The following is a 21,064-nucleotide window of genomic DNA, read 5'->3' as shown; positions in this document are numbered from 1 at the left end:
GAACACTCACCGCAGTCAACACATTAAAACAAGGTTATATTGCATAATAGGGTTCACAAATGCCTTGCCTTGAACCTATCTAGTATACTTTACTGGTGAATGCCACATATAAGCCCATGATTGACACAAATAGCAACAAGTGACATCACAGCACACACACACACACACATCAAGTGACTGGAGACACACAACTAGCCTTCCCTTCTGATCATGGCAGAGATATTGCCAAAAGGAGAAAATGTCATGGTTAAACAAGAGCAAGCACCTACTGGAAGCATATCGAAACATCCAAGTATTCTGTAAGAAGACGGGAAAACAGTTAGCCCTAGCTTTCTGAGTTTAGTTGGAATCTTCTGCCTTACTCACACATATCAAGTCATTTAGATTTTCACCAGCGTAGGGACAGGGTGTTATGTTCACAGTAAACTTCTCTGGTGTTCCTATGAGCAGCTTTTGGGAGCACATCACTGTGGGACAGAAAGCACTAGAAGATACACTGATTGAGCCAACTCCTCTCCTTCCTAAAACAAGCCAGTCTTTTTTGGGGTGTTTTTCCACAAAGGAGGACTGCTAAGTTAGCCAGACAACTTTTATAAAACTATTCAAAACAGCCAGATATACTTTTTTGGGGGGAAAGCTAGAATGCAGGTTGTTGTAGGTGTAGTTAGGTAACAGTCAAATACCCAATGGCTGTCCTTAATGTACTACTAGTGCAATATTTCTAGCTACATTGGAAAATGTGCAATCTGGCTAACTCATTAATCCACACTCTGGGACTTCCCTCAAGGTTGCCCTGGCCCTGGGCCTGGCCTGGTTCTGGTTTAGATGGCAGAGGTGTCGCTCTCTTTGGGACGGATGCGGGTCACATGTTCCAGCTGGCCAGAGTCTGAGACGTCGTAGCTGGTCTTGTACTTGGCCAGGATCTTCATCAGAGGACGCAGCTTCAGCCACCACTGCTCCTTAGGGATCCTGTGGCTACACACACATGCACACACACGCATAAATACATACACAAACTCTAAATTGTGTGTCCCATTCCTGGAGGAACATTTAAAATGTTTAACATTTTATGCATTTAGCATCTGGTTTTATCCAAAGCAACTTCCAAATAGTGCCGAAATTAAAGAATCAGAAATGCATAGTTCTACTATTTTGGGGGTTACACAAGGAGCAGTCTTTTTGTTTAAAAACGTCCCATGATGAATATCCTGTGCTATTCTGAAATTAAAACTTCACATCAGGTATGACTCTCTTCCTACTGAGGGACACAAAACGAATGTGAGCGTTTTCATGAGGTAGTAAGCGAACGTAAAGGACGTGCTGAATAGTCTAAGTGGTCCTTACACAAAGTCTGTCTCGTCTCTGAGCTGCACCACAGGTTGGAAGAGCAAGGCTCTGCGCCGCATGCCCAGCAGGCAGGCCGTGTCGTCTGAGTTAGTGAACACCTTCCCTGCATGGGCACAACACACGGTCATGCATATGCTTCAACAAACCACCTGGTCTGTGATAGACGCATCCTGTGGATGGAAATGCATCATACATGTTGGGAATCAAACGGTCTCCATTCTTTGTGTTTACCTTCTTTGTAGGACTCCTTGAGCTTTCTTGAGATCCACTGTATGGCTTTGGCTGCAATCTTGGTTCCAAAGTTCCGGTCAAATGGAGAGGGTGCACCTCCCTTTAAAAATAATCAAATAAATGGTGACCAAATGCAAAGTGCAGTTCAGCCAATTCTGTATTTGTCAGTTGGCCTGTTTGTCTGTCAGCTTGTATGTGTGTGCTTGATAACCAGACCTGCTGCATGTGTCCGAGGACGTTCTTCCTGCAGTCAAACACGCCTCTCCCCTCCTCCGAGTACAGCTGGTAGATGAAGTCTGTGGTGAAGTTCTCATTGCAGTTCTCGTTCCTGTGGAAGCAGCCACACTCTCCAGTCACTCACTGCAACTACTTAACCCGTTACTCGTTACGAGGTCCATACAGTCACCTAACATGAACCCATCGTTCAGACTGCATCTAGACAGAGTCATTGCCTAATGATGTAATGCCCTCAAAACAAAGCACGGGGGCACAACTGCTGCTTTATAAAATAGGCCAGCACGTTCTGTAATCTAGTAAGGTCAAATCTTCCCTCTGTATCTTCCAAAGATGTGTTTGCAGAGAATCCGTCTTTTCAGGCATACATGCATTTTTGCGGAGATCCCTACTGTGATCGCGTAAACATTCACGGCAAAATAATTCCTTTCACACAAAATATTGACGGATGCTATGCAGTTATCATGCCATTACATGTATCCTTTTATCATTAACACTATGTACCTACAGTGGAGATTATGAGACAGCCGCTGTTATCAGCTACTGTGAGTCTCACCTCAGCACCAAGCCCCTCTGAATGCTGGTCTTCATTTTCTCCGTCAAGTGCTCAACGTTGGACTGAGGCATGAAAGCAAAAAAACATAATATGAGCTCTTGTTACACTAGCCTGGGAGCTTTCTCCTCTGTCTGCACCCTACAGAACAGGAGACAGCAGAATGTCGTTCACCACTCTCCTGTGAGAGGGGCAGTGTAATGTACCCTGTCAACCAGCATGGGGCACTGTTGGCTGCCTACCGGTATTCATATTTTTTTTACGTTTATTTAATCGTTTTTTCAAAATATGTGAGCAAGAATTTTATTTAAAAAGTTTGACCACTTAGTAACACTAAACCTATCAGTTTTAGATTCCTGACAATTTGCCACATTGCATGTCACATTGAATAATAGTCAATGTGACGTTTGGACATTTGAATGGACTCAATATGAAATATATTTTTTATTATGCATTCCGGTAAGACAATTGTCAATCTCTGTTCCAAGGAAACTTTCTTATCAGTAAGTGCACTGAAAGGAAAAGTCTTCCCCAACACGCTGCAACCCAACCAAGGACTGCAGACTGACACTTGACAACACTACTCTTGTCATGTTTTTCTCCAGTCGATCCAACAGAACTGAAGTTGATAACAGCTTATCACCTACTGGAATGATAATGCTCTATGGCTATTAATATCAGCACAGTGTAATCTGGGTCACATGCACACTCCAGAAATAGATGTCTGCTGAGGGTTGAGCATGACAGACAGACAGTGTAGCAAGTAGTGATATGTTCATAAATGTATTTGATTAAATCCCATATAAATCCCATGTATAAAAAGAAAGGCTCTCTCTGACCTGCAGGTCTCTGATGTCGAAGGGCTCCTCATAAATGTAGACAGCGTCGGCCCCCGCAGCCAGCCCCCCCACACTGGCCAGGTAGCCACAGTAGCCCCCCATGGTCTCAATGATGAACACACGGCGCTTGGTCCCACTGGCTGACTGCTTGATGCGGTCACAGGTCTGTCACACATTCACACGTATAGGTATACACACACATACACACATACACACATACACACGTAGACACATACATCCACACATTCACACACACACACACACACACACACACAAGGACATAATATGGAGCCATACACGCAAACATACACCCATGAAATGTATGCACGTGGGTTTGCAAACACACACACACACACACATACAAATTGTTATTCATCAGAGATACAGTAAGGTTTTCTTATCATAATTGCCATGCAGATACACACAAGTTCTTGGGTTAGCTAGAAACCTGGTTATAGGCATGCTGACACAGTAACCGCATACATGCTGAGTCACAATTCATAATAGCAGAACACAGAATTACAGCGTTTACCAAGCAGCAGATACTGGGGGGGTACAATATGGCTTCTTCCAAAACACAAAACCAGAAATACAAGTCAATTCAAGTCTATGAGTTTCACTCAGTAGGTAGGGCATGCATGGTCTATGTGCACTGTGATTTACTGAGTAGACTTTATTTCATAAGAGTGTTGTGAGAAACCTCTATTTACTGTTGAAATGTCCTTGTAGTTGTATTAATTTGGGCATTCTTCTTTTCCACTATGGGTTATCAATGTTGGCTGGGGGAAATGCTCATAAAGCAGTCTACATTTTTTATTTCTCTGATTTTGTTTCCGAAACCAAACTTTTTTCTATAACTATTTGACTTGCAATACAATATTTCTCCACTTAATCTAAACAAAACCACATCACCATACATATTGATCAGTAATGATTGAGTAGGCCGACTACATTAAACTACAGCACAAAAAAACAGAACTAATTACACTGATTAAGCTTACCAAAATGCAATAAACACAGCTTATGTTAATGAACTACAACGTGAATATATTGCAACAAATTAGTAATTATGCTATGGATTTGCTTCTGACGGATCAATCTACACTTATATACTTTTACTCGTGTTATAACTACACTATAACAGTCTTTCACGCTCGTCCAAACCTCCCAGGGTCCTACTGCACCTTACCTCCACGATGGCATTGAGCGAGGTGTCAGCCCCGATACTCAGATCGGTGCCTGGTACATTGTTACTAATGGTGGCGGGCAGCATACACATCGGGATGCAAAACTCCTGGTGGCTGGCCCGGGCCTCATAGAGCTGCAGCAGACACTCAAAGGCCTGAGGTGGTGGCAACAATGTGTTAGACCACCAGGGGGCGCTACAAAACAAGACCCTAACTCACTGCTACATGTTCATATACTGTCGTTGACCGACACTATAAAATGTAGGGTTGAATCTCAATAGTCTTCCAATTGCTTGTGCCCTGTCTCCTTGGCTCCTCTTTCCTCGCCTCCTTTTCAAAATGAACTGGAGGAGAGGATCTCGAGTCGCTTCCTTATTTCCTTTTTTTAGGAGAGCCCGAGAAGCAAGGGAGACAGGATGTGAGTAATGTAGGAAGACATGAAATTCCTCTGTAGTGTATGTGTGTGCATCCTGAGGGTGGCTCTCTCCGCGTGATAGGGTTGTTGGCTTCCCATTGGCTGAAAAGAGACATGGAGGGGCAGGACGGGGTCACCCTGGCTGACAAATAGTGATACTGACGTGACAGAGCTACTCCGATGGTGACAGCACAAGAGGAGTCAAGCCGGCGCGGCGCCATGACACTGCACACTGGGCTGACGACGTCAGACACAGAGAGGCACGGGTTGAAAGATGCTGGAGATTAGTCAGGTCCACATTCACATGCAGACTCACGGGCGAAAAGAACCAAGATGGAGGGGTCTGGCCTGGTTCAAGCAAACAAAAATGATTGTTGACTATGACTCGCAACCGTGTCTTTTTTTGAAACACCGTAATAGACTCTCGCAATCCTCCTTTTTCAACTGAATCGTGTGACTGCTCAAATGGATTATACACGCTTCACTTGGTGAGAATCTAATCAAAACCCATATAAATGAGGTGCAGGTGATTATGATAATGTGATGAGAATCTCAGAAAAACTTTAAAATGGTCTGATAATAATAATAATAAACGTCATTGCATCCTGTTCTTCCCCTGCGTGCGACTTGCCAATGGTCCATCTGATGAGACAGAAGCTGTCAGAACAGAACAGGAGTGGGTGTTGTGGTGACATGCTGTGTTGAACCAGACCAGGATCCCACTCACCTGGTGTTCAGCAGCCAAACACAGTGAGGTGCAGAGAGCACCGCGCTAAGGGCCACACATGCCACGCTGACGTCACTGCAGAGCATGCCCCTACCTGCCTGCTCACCTACCTACCACCATCACTTACCTGGGCTGACTGGGCACCCGTCTGACATTCACCAGCAAGTTCTAATACGCCCTGACCTCATCCATCACAGTGGTCTTACAGTAGGAATGACCTCATGTAATCCTGATATATCGTATGACACACAGAGTTCTTTTTTGCCGATGCCTTTTCCAAGAAGTGGAGTTGGCCGCAATAATTACATGTCAGTCGATCTGAGGGGACTGTATCACAAAATGATGCAAGCACCATAATGTGCACACTAAAGACTAGCTCTCTCAAAGATTAAAAAATCGCTTGCTGTGTTGGAACCAATTACTGTGCTTTTCTGGGAGTGGAACCTGCTACATTTACTGTTACATAATGATGATGTCAATGTGGCTCTTTTTGCTGGTAAATCTCAGAACAAGCTACTATTAATGATGTCCCCGAATCTCATCGGCTGCTGGTGGGTATGCATATAAAGTATGCACACACACACACACATACCCACGCTGTGTGTTCCAGCCAGACTTACATCAGTAATGGCATTCAGAGCCGTGTCTGCGCCAATACTGAGGTCAGAGCCAGGTATATTGTTGGAGACTGTGGCCGGCACCATGACCATAGGGACACAGAACTCATTGTATTTCTCCCTGGCAGCGGACAGCTCCATCAGTCCCAGATAGGCCTGCAATGGCAGAGCCCAGTCTTTAGAGGGAGGGGCATCGGAGATATAAAGACATGGACAGGGTGGGCGGAGCCAGGGTGAGGGAGCCAGGCCTATCACGACGGATGGTGAGACACAGACAGGAAGTACTGTACCACACAGTTCTTCCACAGACAGACAGACAGACTGGGAGGATGGTGGACACAACACTGGGAGAGAGCCTGCAGGGTGCAGTGAGTTGTGGACAAGGTATGGGTCAAGTACATATAGATACAGTGTAATGGTGAAGGATTACTAGCTACATTGAAATCAATATTTCATGGTTTTACATAAACATTCGAGATGGATATGGAGATTAGCCTAGAGACTAAATGACTGATGATTTGCATGAACACCATGTTCAATACATTAATAAAGCAACTGTAATTGTATTCTTTATTTTTCAGGAATATGCAAAGGCTAAACATAATGCTAATACTTTAGCCGTTAAATATTACCAATATTACAAACAAATATATGTTATACTTATTTTATACCTTACTACAATACTGTCTGGTAAATGTACCCTATTCGATATATTGAATACTGAATTGTGCTGCACATACCTCAAATCCACCAATGACGAGTAGTGCATTGATATTATGTATCCTCATTTGCTCAGCGATCTTCTCAGTATGCTTTGCTGGAAGGGTTCTGGAATAAGAAATAGAATAATTCACCTCACTCTATTCATGTGTTTGATCTAGCATTATTTGTAACACAAATGAGGAATAAAACCAAACCTTTTTGTCCCAAGTATGGATCCTCCTTGGCCAGTCCAGCCACCTACGTCTCCCCATTTAATCTCCTTAATCTAGAAGAACACAGAACACAGAACACCAAACTAGTTAAGTAAATGTTGGTCAATTTACTCAAGACAAACATGGTTAGCGAGTCACAAAATGACGTGTTCACTCTTCATTCACAGAAGGCACAAAGCAACCAAATGTATTAGACACGTAGGCTGCTCGACTACGTTATTGTTCCACATAAAGCAGATTATTCAGAGCACTGCCGTAGCTACATTCTGCCCTGGTACCTTGTGCTGTATGGCACTGTGTTATTCTAACTGGGTGGCTAGATAGTGTTGGTTCTCCAGGTCAGTGCTTGAGGTATCACTGGGTGAAACCAGGCAGTGTGCATGCTGTGCTTTGGAGTGAGTAGGGGTGAGAGTAATTGGCTTACAGTAAGCACTGCTGTTTATCTGCACACACTATTTTATCTGTGGAACAGGGTGTGTGTAGAGTACACAAGGACAGGTGCCTTACCCAACTGCCAGTACTCCTGCATAGCAGCCAGCACTCAGCACCAGTAAGGTGTTGCAAGGTCATTATAAACTAGATGACTATATTATAAGATGTCATGAGTTTTAGTTGGTGTTATAGTACTGTGGTGATTTAAATGTGACATGTAATGTCATTGTCGATGGAAATGTGATGCGTTTCTCCAACCCAGCAGAGTACCTGTCCCTTGTAGAAGCCTTCGAACCCATCGCTGACGGCGAACATCTTGTGGCCCTCGGTGATGCCCACTCGCACGGCCGAGCGAACGGCAGCGTTCATCCCGGCAGCAGGGGCGCCCACGTTCAGCACTGCCACATTGAAGGTGCTCTGGAGGTTCACACACACATCAACACACACACACCCACACACATGCACACACACACACACACACTCTTAAGGTCTGTCCACAACCAAGACCTAAGCCTTCCCCAACTGGGGATTTGACATTTGTGTTATGGTCAAAGCTTGAACTTGCCCTTTGGCGCATGGCATTACCGCCATGCCTACATCTGTCTGTCCTACTTAGATCTCCAGAAGCCTAGCTACTATATTTAAATATCCATGAACCGACATACTGTAGAAGTAAATTGAAACACTGCACATTGTTTTGGATTACTGCCCAGACTACAGATGAACAACACACGGCCTGTGTCCTGTCTCAGGGCCAAACGAGGGCGCTGCCAGGGAGCAGAACAGGCGGAGCAGCATGCATGGATAATGCTGCATAGCCACATGCTGCTATGATGCTGCTATGATGCTGCTATGATGCTGCTATGATGCTGCTATGATGCTGCTATGATGCTGCACCAAACCTGAAAACACCACTCCAGTCTTTCAGTGCTTTCAAGCAACATGTGAACTCTTGACCTTTGGCCCACCACCACACTGCCTTCACCAGGGAGCATTCATTCCACTGCTGATCAAGTATATTCATAAAACAATTGATCAGAGGTGGAATTTGGCAATCAGTGACTCGTCACCCCTTTAAAGGTTCTTGACCACAGTGGGATCATATTAAGATTCCCTGGGTTTAGGGAACCAAGCCATGCGAACTAATCTCAAAGTAATCTCTTGCATTGACCTAACAGTGTTTAATCCTGAGCGGAGTCACAGGTCAAAGAGAAGCAGCCTCTACAACTGGGCACCTGCGTCTGGATGATGACAAAGCAGACTGACATGTTCATGTCTACAAGTACAGCAAGAATACACTTGTTTACTTTTGCTAAGCCGAGACGCTGAGATTTATGCAGGGAAGGCTCTAGGAACAGGCATTGACTTCTGTCAGTTTGTGGCACTGTTAGTACATGTTGGTTATAAGGTCTTACTGAGAAATTGTAAATATTTCTTACAGTTTTTTTTATAAATAGAAATGTATACGTTGCTAGCAGGAAAGTTATGGTCTACAAACTCAAGCTCATTATAAGCACTTAGCAGGGCTTTGACTACTACAGGCCACGTACATCATCCAGAGATTCCTCCTCCTCCTTCCCCTCCAGACATATACATACATTACATAAACATACAGTTAATGTCACACACAATACTACACAACCCATTATGCACCTGCACAATAAATACCTTATCCTAATGCACAAAAATAGCTGGAAAGACACAAAAAATAGGACAAACGTCAAATTGACTAGTAGAAGTATGCTGAAATACACAGTAACAGCGGTTGGGGGTTTGAGAGTAGAACACTCACATTTGGAAGTTCAGAGTCTGCTTTCCGGTAAGAAAGAAGCTTGTATGTGTTTAAGTTGTTTTCAAAGCTCCTGCAAATGAGAACACACTGTTGTTTATTTATAGTTCAATCTAAAATGGTTGACAGCTTAATCACTGGCTATTAGCCAAATCGTTTTCAAGACCAGGGACAAATCAATCAGAGCCCAGTAAAACCTCTTTACACTGTCTGCAAACACACAACAGGAAGCTGTGCAGACACATATGTTTTAGAACATTTATGAAATTCACAATGCTTGATGTCAGACAATGTATATTTCCTATATAATAACGTACCTGCCACGCAGTCTAACAGCTTCCTCAAACTTCTTCTCATCCATGGCTTTCTGAACTTCTTGGGTCTAAGAAAAAATATTGAGAAAAAGTCCTGACACAAACAGCACACGGTATCCCTGCCCAATTATTCAAACGTAAAGGGGTGTTGTAATAAATATAACTTGTTTTATTGAAAGCTGTGTCACTCTGAGAAACACACTCTGCTAAACATGGTCAATGTATGTGTTAGGCCTTTCTCTTTCACGAGACAGACTGGAACCAAAGAGATGGTGGTAACAGTGTGTGAAAGACAAGAAGTGTGTCCACAATACATACAGTACACTCAACCAGTGCCATTGTTCTGGACCCAGACAAGCATGTACACAGTATAGCAAAGTCCTGTGCACTTCCTACTGTAGATCCCAGTAGATGGTATGTAAACACACATACTCATAGCAAGAACATGAAGCCAAACAGACTAGGACCACGTTGTCCATCAGAAAACACTTAAAATTCAAAGCCATTCGTGTTTTGCTGTTGCTAGCTGAGTGATATCCAGTGATGTCTATCTTCAGTCTATACTACACAGAGTGCTGCACGTATTCATGTCATTTTGGTTGGCCAGTTCCAGCAGTTGCAGTTGGCACGGTGCCATGGCCTTAAATGGAAGGCCCACTGCACTTAGTGTATCATCTGAACACATTCCAATAGGGACATGCTTACAACACTCAACCACATGAATGCAGCCCTCGAGACCTGGCTATCAGGATCTGAACCTGGCTCATGTGTGACAGTCAAGTCTAGGCAGGTTGAAGGCAGGTTTTAACCCTGAACTAAGCACTCACCATCTGAACACACTCCATGAGGGGCAGGCGAACAGCTTGGTTCCCACACAGAGACACCACACAGGCAGGGGTGGTGGGAGAGGCCTCCAGCAGGGCCAGGACAGCCTCCACGCCCATACGACTGGCCTACACAGGGTCAAGGGTCATCCATGTTGACATGGGAATTGCGGAGGAGTTTACACAGGCGTATTCATTTTGGTATCATTTAAAGTGATCAAGTTTATTTTCACTATGATATTAAGGATCAATTACATTTTCCAAAGGTGAAGGTCATGCTATAAATGCCAACATACTGCACCACTGACATATGGTCGATAACACAGTCCACCTACCAGGATTCTGTCAAAGGCAGAAGGGGTTCCTCCTCTCTGGACATGGCCCAGGATGGTGACTCGGGTATCGAAGCCCAGACACTTTACAACAAGCTAAGAAAGAAAGGAGGACCATAAATGGTATGCTATTTTTCGGACAATCCCAGATTTAATCAAACATAGGAAGTGTACAAACTATTTTTTATTAGGTGTTCTATTTTATAGCTGTAACTACTACTGTGATGGTACATATTGTCAGCCATCCAAACATTCAAATAATATACAAATACATAATTTGTGTAAACAGGGAAAAGCATACAGTGCTAATATCATGCTTTTAGTGATGAAACAAAGGGGGATGAACAAGCACATGCAACACGTTTCCTGCCACGTCAGTGAGACTCTAACACCTCCGCCTGGTTCTTCTCCTCTGACGGTAACAAGTGTCAAACTCACTGTGTTATAAGGACGGACAAGGAAGGCAGGAAGAAAGAGTTCACACCACTAGGAAAATGCCTGAGAGAAAGAAGTGACAAATAAATGGTGGCCAATGCTTCCGTGGGGACAAATTTATTGGTGAAAGGAATTTTTGAACACTGTGTGAAGCAAAGGTACGCAACGTGGAAAATAAAGTAGCGGGTAGAAATATGGAATGGTTATGAATGATGGAAAATGACAAATGGGCAATGATTGAGGTTCCACAGCACAGAGAAGACTCAGCACAGGACAGCCAGAAGAAAAACTGGTGAATCCACCGTACTTACATCCTTGATATAGTCAGTAGTTATTGGCTTGTTGTAAGAATCTATCGCCCCCTCAGCTACGATTATGATATTCAGTCTTTTCTTATCTGCACGATTCTACAGAAATACAAAGAAGGCAAATATTTACAGAACATGACAGAAAACGTCTTGCATTTGGCTTTCCAAAAGCTGGGACCCAGTCCTGGAGGAATAGCTACAGTCTACTGTATGGACAAATAGCCCATCTGACCACATCTCTTTTGAGATTGTATTGGATGAGCATTGAGCTATTCCTGCAGCAAGGGACTGCTTTTGATTCCTCCTTTGTTCCAGGTTGTATTTACAGTACTCACATCCTTGACAAAATTTGAGGTAATAGCATTTCCATGCCTGTCAATGGCTCCTTCTGCCACTATGATAATATTCAGCCTTGACCCCCTGGAACGACTCTGAGCAATGACAAACATACTGTGACATCTACATCTACTATGGCTAGAAAGGCAATGGTAATTATATTACTGTGTATGTGCATATATGTGTGTGTATGTGTGTGTGTGTTACCTCAGACAGTTTCTGGCACATGTGGTCCTCCCAGCCATCCCCAGGAGGCATCTCCGGGATCAGCACCCAGTCAGCCCCACAGGCCAGAGCACTCACCAGAGCCAAGTACCTACACACATCGCCCACACATACACACACATACACAGATACATAATACACGCGTGCACACACAGTGTGAATTTGGTATTTCTTTTTTCTATTACAGTGCATACTGATATAAATAAAAAAGAATACAATGACATCCTACCCACAATGCCTGCCCATGACCTCCAACACAAATGTCCTCTGGTGGCTGAAAGAAAACAAAGATGTCTGAAATGTCAGTCAGCGAAAATCTACATTTTAGTGACAATCCTTCTAAATTTAGCATTGTACCATTAAAATAAACATGTTGCTACCTCTGTGCAGTGGTCATGATGGCATCCACCACCTCGATGATTCTGTGCAGGGCAGAGTCCGTCCCGATGGTCATGTCGGTGCCACAGAAGTCATTATCGATGGAGCCCACCATCCCCACAATGTGCAGCTCAGAGTGGGTTTGGGCAGCTTCCTCATCAATCTTTCCTAGAGAAATACAAATCCCAGAATGCATCACAGACCCACTGAGGCAAAACATAAAACTGATTAACCCCAAAAAGAGCAGCTTTTGCAGGAGCAGATGTGTAAATGGAAGTTCCAATGAAGAAAGAGAAAAGGTCTGTTCTGTACTTGACAGCACTGTCTAATGCACCCATCAGACCAGTTACATAAGCGTGAATTATTTTGGGGCTATTTGCTAAAAAGCACAATGATGAAAGTAGTCAAAGAATTATCCATAATTCCCCGCCTTAATTTCTAGACTGTGGCTGATACAGCACAGCTCACTTGTGGCTTTGGATAAGGATAACTACCATTATATGTAGATGCATCAATATTAAAAGTTGGCCTAAAGCCATGCTAGATCAACCTACCCTGCTGAATCAGCTCCTCCAATAGGCCGCTCCACTCCTCCCTGAAGAGGTTAGCCCCGGTCAGACTGCCGTCTCCTCCAATCACACACAGGTTGGTGATGCCACGCTGCACCAAATGGTGCGCTGCCTTCAGGCGCCCCTCATGGCAGCGGAACTCCTTGCAACGGGCACTGCCGATCACCGTGCCACCCTGGGTGACGAGTAGAACACACCAGAAGAAACCTTTGTATAATGAATCTGAATGAGTGGATGCCATCATCATGAACTATTATTTGACATCCTTTTCTACAAATGCACATGATTGACTCTACTTCTAAGATGTTGTGGTTGTTTGTTTTGTTATTGTAGTCAGCCACGTTATTCTTACTGGTCAAAGTCTCAAATGTTGTTGTCAACATGAATATCAACAGTAACACAAACTCTTCCACTCTTGTGACCATGGGCTGAAGGTCAGCTGAGCTTATCTCTCACTTGTTGTTAACATATTTTGATATCGGATGCTAAAAATATTCAGTAGTAAGCTATGTGTAAGCTGTATGTGTAGCTTATGATGGGTATGTTGACCTCATCCATAGTATTTGCTTGAGGGCACACAGTCTTTCAGTAATTCTACTGTCCGGCTCCTCACCACTTGTAACATGCTGGACACACTTTCCCAGGATGCCTCCTCAATGTTATCACCACCATCCACCATTCCCTGGTAACCCTGAACAGAGAAACAAAACATGAAACTTCCAATTTTTTACTCATATAAAAGTATTCTGTTTATTTATGAACAGGTTAAACACTAAATGTTATCACCATTTGTATACGTGAATTAAAATGTTTTGACACTTTTAAAATACAGTGTTTCATTATATTTAAATAAAGCTACCAATAAGACTTTCACTCTATATAGGAAATACTGCATGCACTAATACATCTTACAAGGCTTTGTTTATACAAGACTCATGTGGATGACACTGCACTCAGGAAGGGCTGTTCTAATCCAATTACAGAGACAGTGGTAACCAGATAGCCCACTTCTGGTCTATCTGACAGCCCCTGCAGTTCACACAGCTACCATCAGCATAATCCTATTCAATGGCTAGAAAATGAGTCTAGAATACATTGGAAATGCATTACGAGTAGTAATATACAATATTCCTTGAAACAGAAGAGGAAACTGTTCCCGCAACCATGTGACATGACATGGCAACATTCCAAGTACAGCTGGACTCATCAAAATGAACCTTTGAGGAAACTGTCTGAACCCAGTTCTAAGGGAGGATTTACCCTCAAGCACAGAACACAGTATGTCAGTACATATTTATCTCACTGTCTAGACTGGTTCTAACCCCTGAGGAACAGTCCTTGGCTTCTCACCTCATGAATGAAGTAGACTTTAGCTCCTACATAGATACCCATACGAACAACAGCCCGCACAGCTGCATTCATTCCTGTAAAACAACATAAGGGGTATGACACAGGAAGGCACTGCGTACAGAGCGAAACATAGCCACCGCACACACACTGCATTTACAAATAATGTGATAGTGACGTGAATGTTGGGTCTGGGGCAGTTCTACCCAGCATTTGAGTAGTGCCGAGTGCTACGTTTCTAATACCCCACATACTTTCAATGAATGTACTTCCCATTAATACTTAATGAATCTACGGCTACAAATTGACAGTCACAGAACAAACTTTACTGTGCAAAAGCATCAATGACACAACATCATTTTATAGTCCTCCATTGGTGACAGGAATAAAAACATATACTGGAATAGCATTTGATGTGGTACTTTCTTGTTGTCAGTATCAGTGCATCTGCTGTAGGCCTCTGGATCCAACATTGGTCTGCACCATGTTAAGTCCAACGCCCTCCCACTCCTCATGCACACCACACAACACAGCCATTCACAGCCTCACCAGGACCAGTGGGTGGGCTTCAACGATGCATTGAATGTCAAGGTTGAGAGACTTATTATGCTCACAACAAGGGTTTCAACATGCTTTCATAATCAACCAGGCCACTGTGTGTTGCTGCCAGGAAAACGAATGACTGTGGCCCAGATATTGTGTAATTGCTAGTTAATGCCAATAAGTGTTGCTAGGAGACTAATTGCAGTATTCATTGGATGACAGAAACTTGTTTGTAGGCTGCACACGAATGGATTTCAATATATTTTGTTCATGGTGGATGCACACATAAATGTGTCCCTCAAACCCTAAATAGCAGTCCCATTTAGCTGTATCATTTTGTGAAGAAAGAAAGGAATTCCCCTGAACTTCCGTTCATCTTTAAAAGTTTCAAATGACTGATTTCTTATATATGTACAGTACGGTATCTTCACATTAAGAATGCTCTGCACACGACCAAAAGGAAATACATCAAAACTATAAATCGTAATAGTCTCAATAGCAATAGTATATTGCTAAAAAGAGCCAGAACCAAAGTCATGCTACATCTAGCTAGCGGTTCATTCTTGCGTCATGTGTGTAAAAGTGGTATTTTGATCAATATTGTGAGACTGCATACTGTAGTGGCGTTCACGTCCGGTTGCGTAACATTTAACACAAATAAATAGGCTACTGCTGCCAAAAAAGCTTAACTTTTGTGGGTAGTAGATAAGATCATACATCTAGCCAGCGGATTATTTCTTGCATCATGTGAGTAAAAGTGTTATCGATCGATATTGTGAGTACATGAACCAAAGTCTGCACGCTTGGCCGTGACTACAACAGTGACCTTAGACAACTACAAATCTGTATTAACCTGTCGGATACGCCCGCGCGCATGGTGAACTATGGGAAGGCAAGCGGTGCAGAGCGTAAAAAAACGCGGTAGGGGACACGCACTGGCAGTACAGAGAAACGTATACATTGGTAGAGAGAATAGGGAGTTCAATATTTCACCAGTAGTCCACACCCTATGCTACTAGACCGGCCGACGACATGCTTGCTGTTCAGAGACATCGCGTTCCCTCAATAGTGACGCATTGAGGCAAACACCGCTTTTACTTGCCGCTCCTCACGTACGCACATCTCCAGCTCACGATTCAAGTGCGTGTCTTCCCCTAAGGTTTCACCCACTGCTCGTGCCATGCTACAAGACACGTGCTTTGACGCACATAATGTAGGAAACGTTATATAAACTTCAGGTTATGTTTTATTATCCATGGCCATAACATCTCCATGCAAATGCATGTATGCTAGGGTATATTAGAGGCACATTTCTGCAGTAGGCTTATATAACAATAATTATGTCTATAGGCCTACAATAGCAAAATCGAGAACATCTGAAAAATGTTTAGCGTATCGCACCCTCGATACTTGATCATCTGCAGAATGTGAATATATATGTTGGCATGCAAAGATGTTAACATGTAGCACGCTTCGCAGAGATGCGGTCTGGAACACCTTGACAATTCTGCGTCAAAATCTATTCAATCAGTGGATGAAATACTGCAATGCAGGTAATACAGTGTGTTAACATATTAAAACATAAATCCCTGACAACTACAGATTGATTAAAAACATTCTTAAGTGTGCTCAAAAACTGAAAATAATAATTTAGCCCATCTATCTCAAGACCACTTCAAACCAAGTCAAGTTCTATTCCACCATAAAATAAATCGACCATAATCTACTGCCATCGCATACCAGAATATGTTGTCACTGTATACAGTAGTACTATTTAGTCCTAATCCATTTAGTATCATGGTACATTCTAATCCACTTGTTACTGGCATGATACCTTGGGCATCTCCTCCACTTGTCAGAACTGCGATGGATTTCCCAGCGCCGGAGAGATTCTCGAAGAATTTCTTGGTGTCCGGCTGCGCCATGCTGCCAACTCACACTTAGGCGCGAAGTATAATGCTTCTTTATGTTAGTTGTAAAGCGAAACAAGATGTCGAAGGAACGTTAATAAGTTATTCGAGTATTAGTTTTTATTAGGAGAGTAAACTGCTGCAATGGTCACCGCCCCCTCTTCCTAGTGCCCCAACTCCACTCCTGTTCCTACCGCTCACGACTACTCACCATCCCAGCTGGTCTAACCGATCCTATTGGATGGCTTTAAACTCAGTTGTGACAGCTCCATCATCCAATAAACATCAGCATCACGTTTATTCTTAGCTATTTTGACCAATCATAACATAAAGAGGAGGTTGGTAGCAACAAGAGACAAACAGGAAGTGATAACAATTTGCATAATTTTAGGCCTACTTAAGTTACTGAGAAAGTTTAATGGATTTGCACTTTAACCAGAAAACTGCTTTTACTAACCCTATGCAATGTATCCCTTCTGAATGAAGCCTTTGCTCATACTGTAGCATAAGATGTTTCTTGATAATACTGTATAAGCCATACAACAAAAATGGTCTACTACCACAATATTAAACATGGGTTAGACGACTCATATACTATCTCCACCAGAGGCCCTTTGCCAGGAAGAATACTTTTTAGACATTGACCAAAAAAAAACTGTTTGCATGGTTATTATAAGCATTGAGCCTCTTCCATCACCACTAGCCTAATATACTCAAACATTTGTGAACCCACACACCAGTTCAGTATCTATAGATCAAAGTGCACACTGCGTTTGTGTTTATGGTATTTAATCGACTCGATAGGAGAAGCTGTGATGCAGACACTCTAAATATAGAGTTGCCTTTAGGTCAAGCTCACGCCTGAGGGCCTGATGTTGTGAAGAGGAGTGGTGTGATGTGGAAGCATGAGAACTGCTCCTGAAACTCTCACTCTCACCTCACTTGCTGTCATGAGTACATCTTTGTTTTAAATGATTTCAGACAGTTATTTTGTTTTTCAGAGGAAACTCAATTAAAATAAGAAATAAAACAATTTGTAAAGATATGTTTTTTTAGGGGGGGGGGGGGGGGGGTTCCTCTAAATACCTTATCTTTCATATGCAACAATTTTAAATTCACTTTCGGCAACTCAAAATACTGTTGATACCTGATTTGTACTTAAAACACATGTAAGTCACTAGGCATGTCTGTCCATCTGTGACTCTTAAGATAGGAGGGACATCTAGTGGCATACTGACAATATCCTTATTTTAAAGAAGGAAAATGACATAATCATAGAATAAATATACATCAAAGACATTTCTGTCAGTCATAATTATTTGTATTTTTTGTCAATGTCTTAAGATATAGGCCTAAGGGCCAAAACCCTGTAATAAATACAACTCTTCATATCTTTGACACAAATTATACTGTGGCAAATGAATGTACTGATGCTTTTAAACCCATAGAGGGAGTTCTAGTCCCAGGAAATCAACTGTGAGAGCCCAGACTTCTATTCTCACACATATTTCTGTGGCAACACAAGACATAGTGAAACCCAAGCAGTGTGATGAGAGTTCTGAGACTAATACTGAATGAGTGACAGACAGGATAGATGCACGTGTCACAGTCCTTGTTCTATCATGTTTCAGGCCTATGTGCAGTCAACCTCTAACCATCCACTAGATAAAGAGCATGTAGCTTTCAGTGAAAAGTTTCATACATTTTGTTGTAGATATAAATAACATTTATACTTTATGTAATCATGGAAAATGATTACATAAAGTGAAAAAATGCTCTATTATGTCTTTGTCTGGACTTAGAAGGCATTTACTGGTTGCATTAAAGATGATGAGTTTGAATCATGCTTCAAATGTATAAACTTTATTTATGAATAAGTTGTGATCACACATTCATCGTCTCAGTCTTAATCATCTATTATACCATGTAACTACATAGCAATACCTATAGTTACAACATTGTAGGTCCATGGGAACTGCTGTGTAGTTTAATCATGGTTTAGTGATTAGTTATTACGTAAGTGAAACTGTGGGAGGTTGGGCCTTCCAAGGGTAAGTGGATGTTAACATGTTTTTAAAATATTCACTTATGCCTTGCATCCCTCCCGCAGACTGTGCCTTCTCACACTTTTGTAATGACCTATGCCACTAACACGCTATTACAGTTTAATAACATAGCAATTACTATGTACATACAATGCTTTTACTATATCTATTGCCATGTAGTTACAGTTAGGTAATTAACAAAACCATAATATTATCTTCACAGGCTTTGCCTTAGACAATCAGTTGGGTAAAAGTACTAAGATTAAGTTATTGTATCAAGTTTGTGAGATGTGATATGATACCCATACAGCAATAATTGAACTTGCCAGTAAATATTTAATTAGCAATTTGGTACACCTTTCAAATATTCATGAAATCCAATCTAGCTAATCATAATATAATCTTTATTTTACATCATAAAGAAACCTCCCAGTATGAAGTTCTTAATCAGGCGTGACGAGATTAGCGCCACTCACTTGTGGTACAAAGAACACACCCTTTCTGGTGCAAAAGAGACAAGGTGAGAATGTTTAAATGACAAGTGAAACTGGAAATCAGCATCATAGCAATGATTCCATCTTTGTTTTGACTGCTTGGACTGTTTGTAACTGAGTACCTGCTGAACCCAATACAAAATACAAGTGAATATTTGAACATCTCTGCAAGGAGTTTAACCCATTGGTGATAGTACTATTTCTAATGAGAGACTATCAGAATAGTTATCTTGATGTCATGTCTTACGGGCAGTTTGATTCACAGGGGCTCTGCCTCACAACATACAAGACATGAAGGATCTTCTGCTAATGTTTTGTCGCCAGATAGCACAGGACAACTTCAGGGGTCTTGCACAGTCCATACGTCAGTGGGTCGAGGCTATTTTGACCAACATTACATTAAGCAGGTGGTCAAAATGTTTGGGCTTATCATTGTATGTTCATGAATAATTTCTTGCAAGAAAAAACCCCCATTTAAACTAATGTTATGCATACAATCCCGTTGTAAAACACAAACAGACTCTTTAAGGGGTAACATTCCACATAGCTTGGGGTGAAGACACATTACCACAAATCAAATCTATCAAATCTATTCCAGAATATTTTCCCCTGGGACAACAATTGTGAGCTGTGTTGTATCCTATATGCTGCCGTGTTGGGCTCATTTGAAAAAACATCTTATTGCCCTAACACTCTACTGCCACTGCCCCGAAGCGTGTGTTATTAGTTCTGTATGAGACACAATGAGGCCTTCCTCCTAGGCCAGTGCAAGGTAATGCGACTGTGTCAGATTGTGTTGGCTCTATGGAGGAGAGTTTGAATATCTAATCTCAAGATTTTACACTTCACTCAAGGCTTAGCTGATCTGATCTGACACTACGGATGCCGTTTCCTAAAGCAGTCATGTGTGTTTGTTTCTGTACTGCCATGGCTAGGAGACCCTCCACTGGGCCTAAATTGACATTGTTCAGACTGGGAGTGGAATGAACACAGAATTAACAACACCCTACAGTATGAGGCTATCCCCAGAAATACTGAATATGGGAAGATTGTTGGGAAACCTTTCTTGAAGTGAATGGAAAAAGAAAACATCTCCTATCTTGTTGTCTGTAATCCTCTGCAATACTGAATAAGTAATACCTGAACTCTTAAAACAATCTTTAAGCCGTCTCAAGCACCTCTCTTCAAATATGGAGGATCTTGGAAGCACGTCACTGCTTTAACAGGACAGTAATCCTTAAGGCAATGGGAAACCTAAATCCACATCAAAACACCAATGAAATTGGTTTTCGTCGTCACACCTCTTCTCTCAGCCCATGTCATACTAGTAATCTGGAACATAGCATGAAATCCCTAGTTTGGGATGGACAAGATGGACACACTAGAACAGAATGGGATGTATTTGACAGAAGGTAAGAGATAGGGCAGAGAGAGGAGCTACAGGTAAAGACAAGAGCACACAGATCTCTAGAGGCAGTAAGTTGAAACGTTATCTGAGATATGTGGTCCCGGGAGGTTCTGCACACGTTCCCCAAACACAGGGGAGCTTCAAGCACAGATAAGGAAATAGGTAAAGCTACAGGAGCTGTTAATCCATTGATGAAAATCGAAATGGAGGGGGAGAACAAACAAACAATAAGCATATACAGAATTTCCTCTGAAAAAAATGACAATCTGAATTACGCAGTCATTGGTACA

At 42.3% G+C, this 21,064-nt stretch overlaps 1 protein-coding gene across 4 annotated transcripts; it reads right to left on the bottom strand.

The window, feature by feature from the left end:
- Positions 1-4: 4 nt before the first annotated feature.
- LOC124472404 (ATP-dependent 6-phosphofructokinase, platelet type-like) lies at positions 5-17,042 on the bottom strand. 4 transcript variants are annotated; one of them, XM_047027200.1, is made up of 22 exons: positions 16,752-17,042; positions 14,378-14,451; positions 13,641-13,718; positions 13,013-13,202; positions 12,461-12,626; positions 12,310-12,354; positions 12,063-12,171; positions 11,855-11,950; positions 10,780-10,872; positions 10,448-10,573; positions 9,624-9,688; positions 9,310-9,379; positions 7,788-7,934; positions 7,068-7,138; positions 6,891-6,978; positions 6,154-6,306; positions 3,205-3,369; positions 2,369-2,430; positions 1,795-1,906; positions 1,579-1,678; positions 1,345-1,450; positions 5-975 (listed from the first exon to the last, which is right to left on the bottom strand). In XM_047027200.1, the coding sequence occupies exons 1-22, from the start codon at positions 16,840-16,842 to the stop codon at positions 822-824; spliced, it is 2,361 nt and encodes a 786-aa protein (XP_046883156.1). In that variant the 5' UTR covers positions 16,843-17,042; the 3' UTR covers positions 5-821. The 4 variants fall into 4 exon arrangements, with proteins under 4 accessions (XP_046883156.1, XP_046883155.1, XP_046883154.1 ...); XM_047027199.1 differs by lacking the exon at positions 6,154-6,306 and adding an exon at positions 4,394-4,546 and having other exon boundaries at positions 7-975; XM_047027198.1 differs by lacking the exon at positions 11,855-11,950 and adding an exon at positions 11,523-11,618 and having other exon boundaries at positions 8-975.
- Between the last annotated feature and the right edge of the window lie 4,022 nt (positions 17,043-21,064).

This window comes from Hypomesus transpacificus, chromosome 10 (assembly GCF_021917145.1).
Source record: "Hypomesus transpacificus isolate Combined female chromosome 10, fHypTra1, whole genome shotgun sequence".
NCBI classification, from domain to species: domain Eukaryota; kingdom Metazoa; phylum Chordata; class Actinopteri; order Osmeriformes; family Osmeridae; genus Hypomesus; species Hypomesus transpacificus.
Note: the sequence above shows the minus strand (reverse complement) of the source record. Positions and strands in the feature narration are given on the sequence as shown.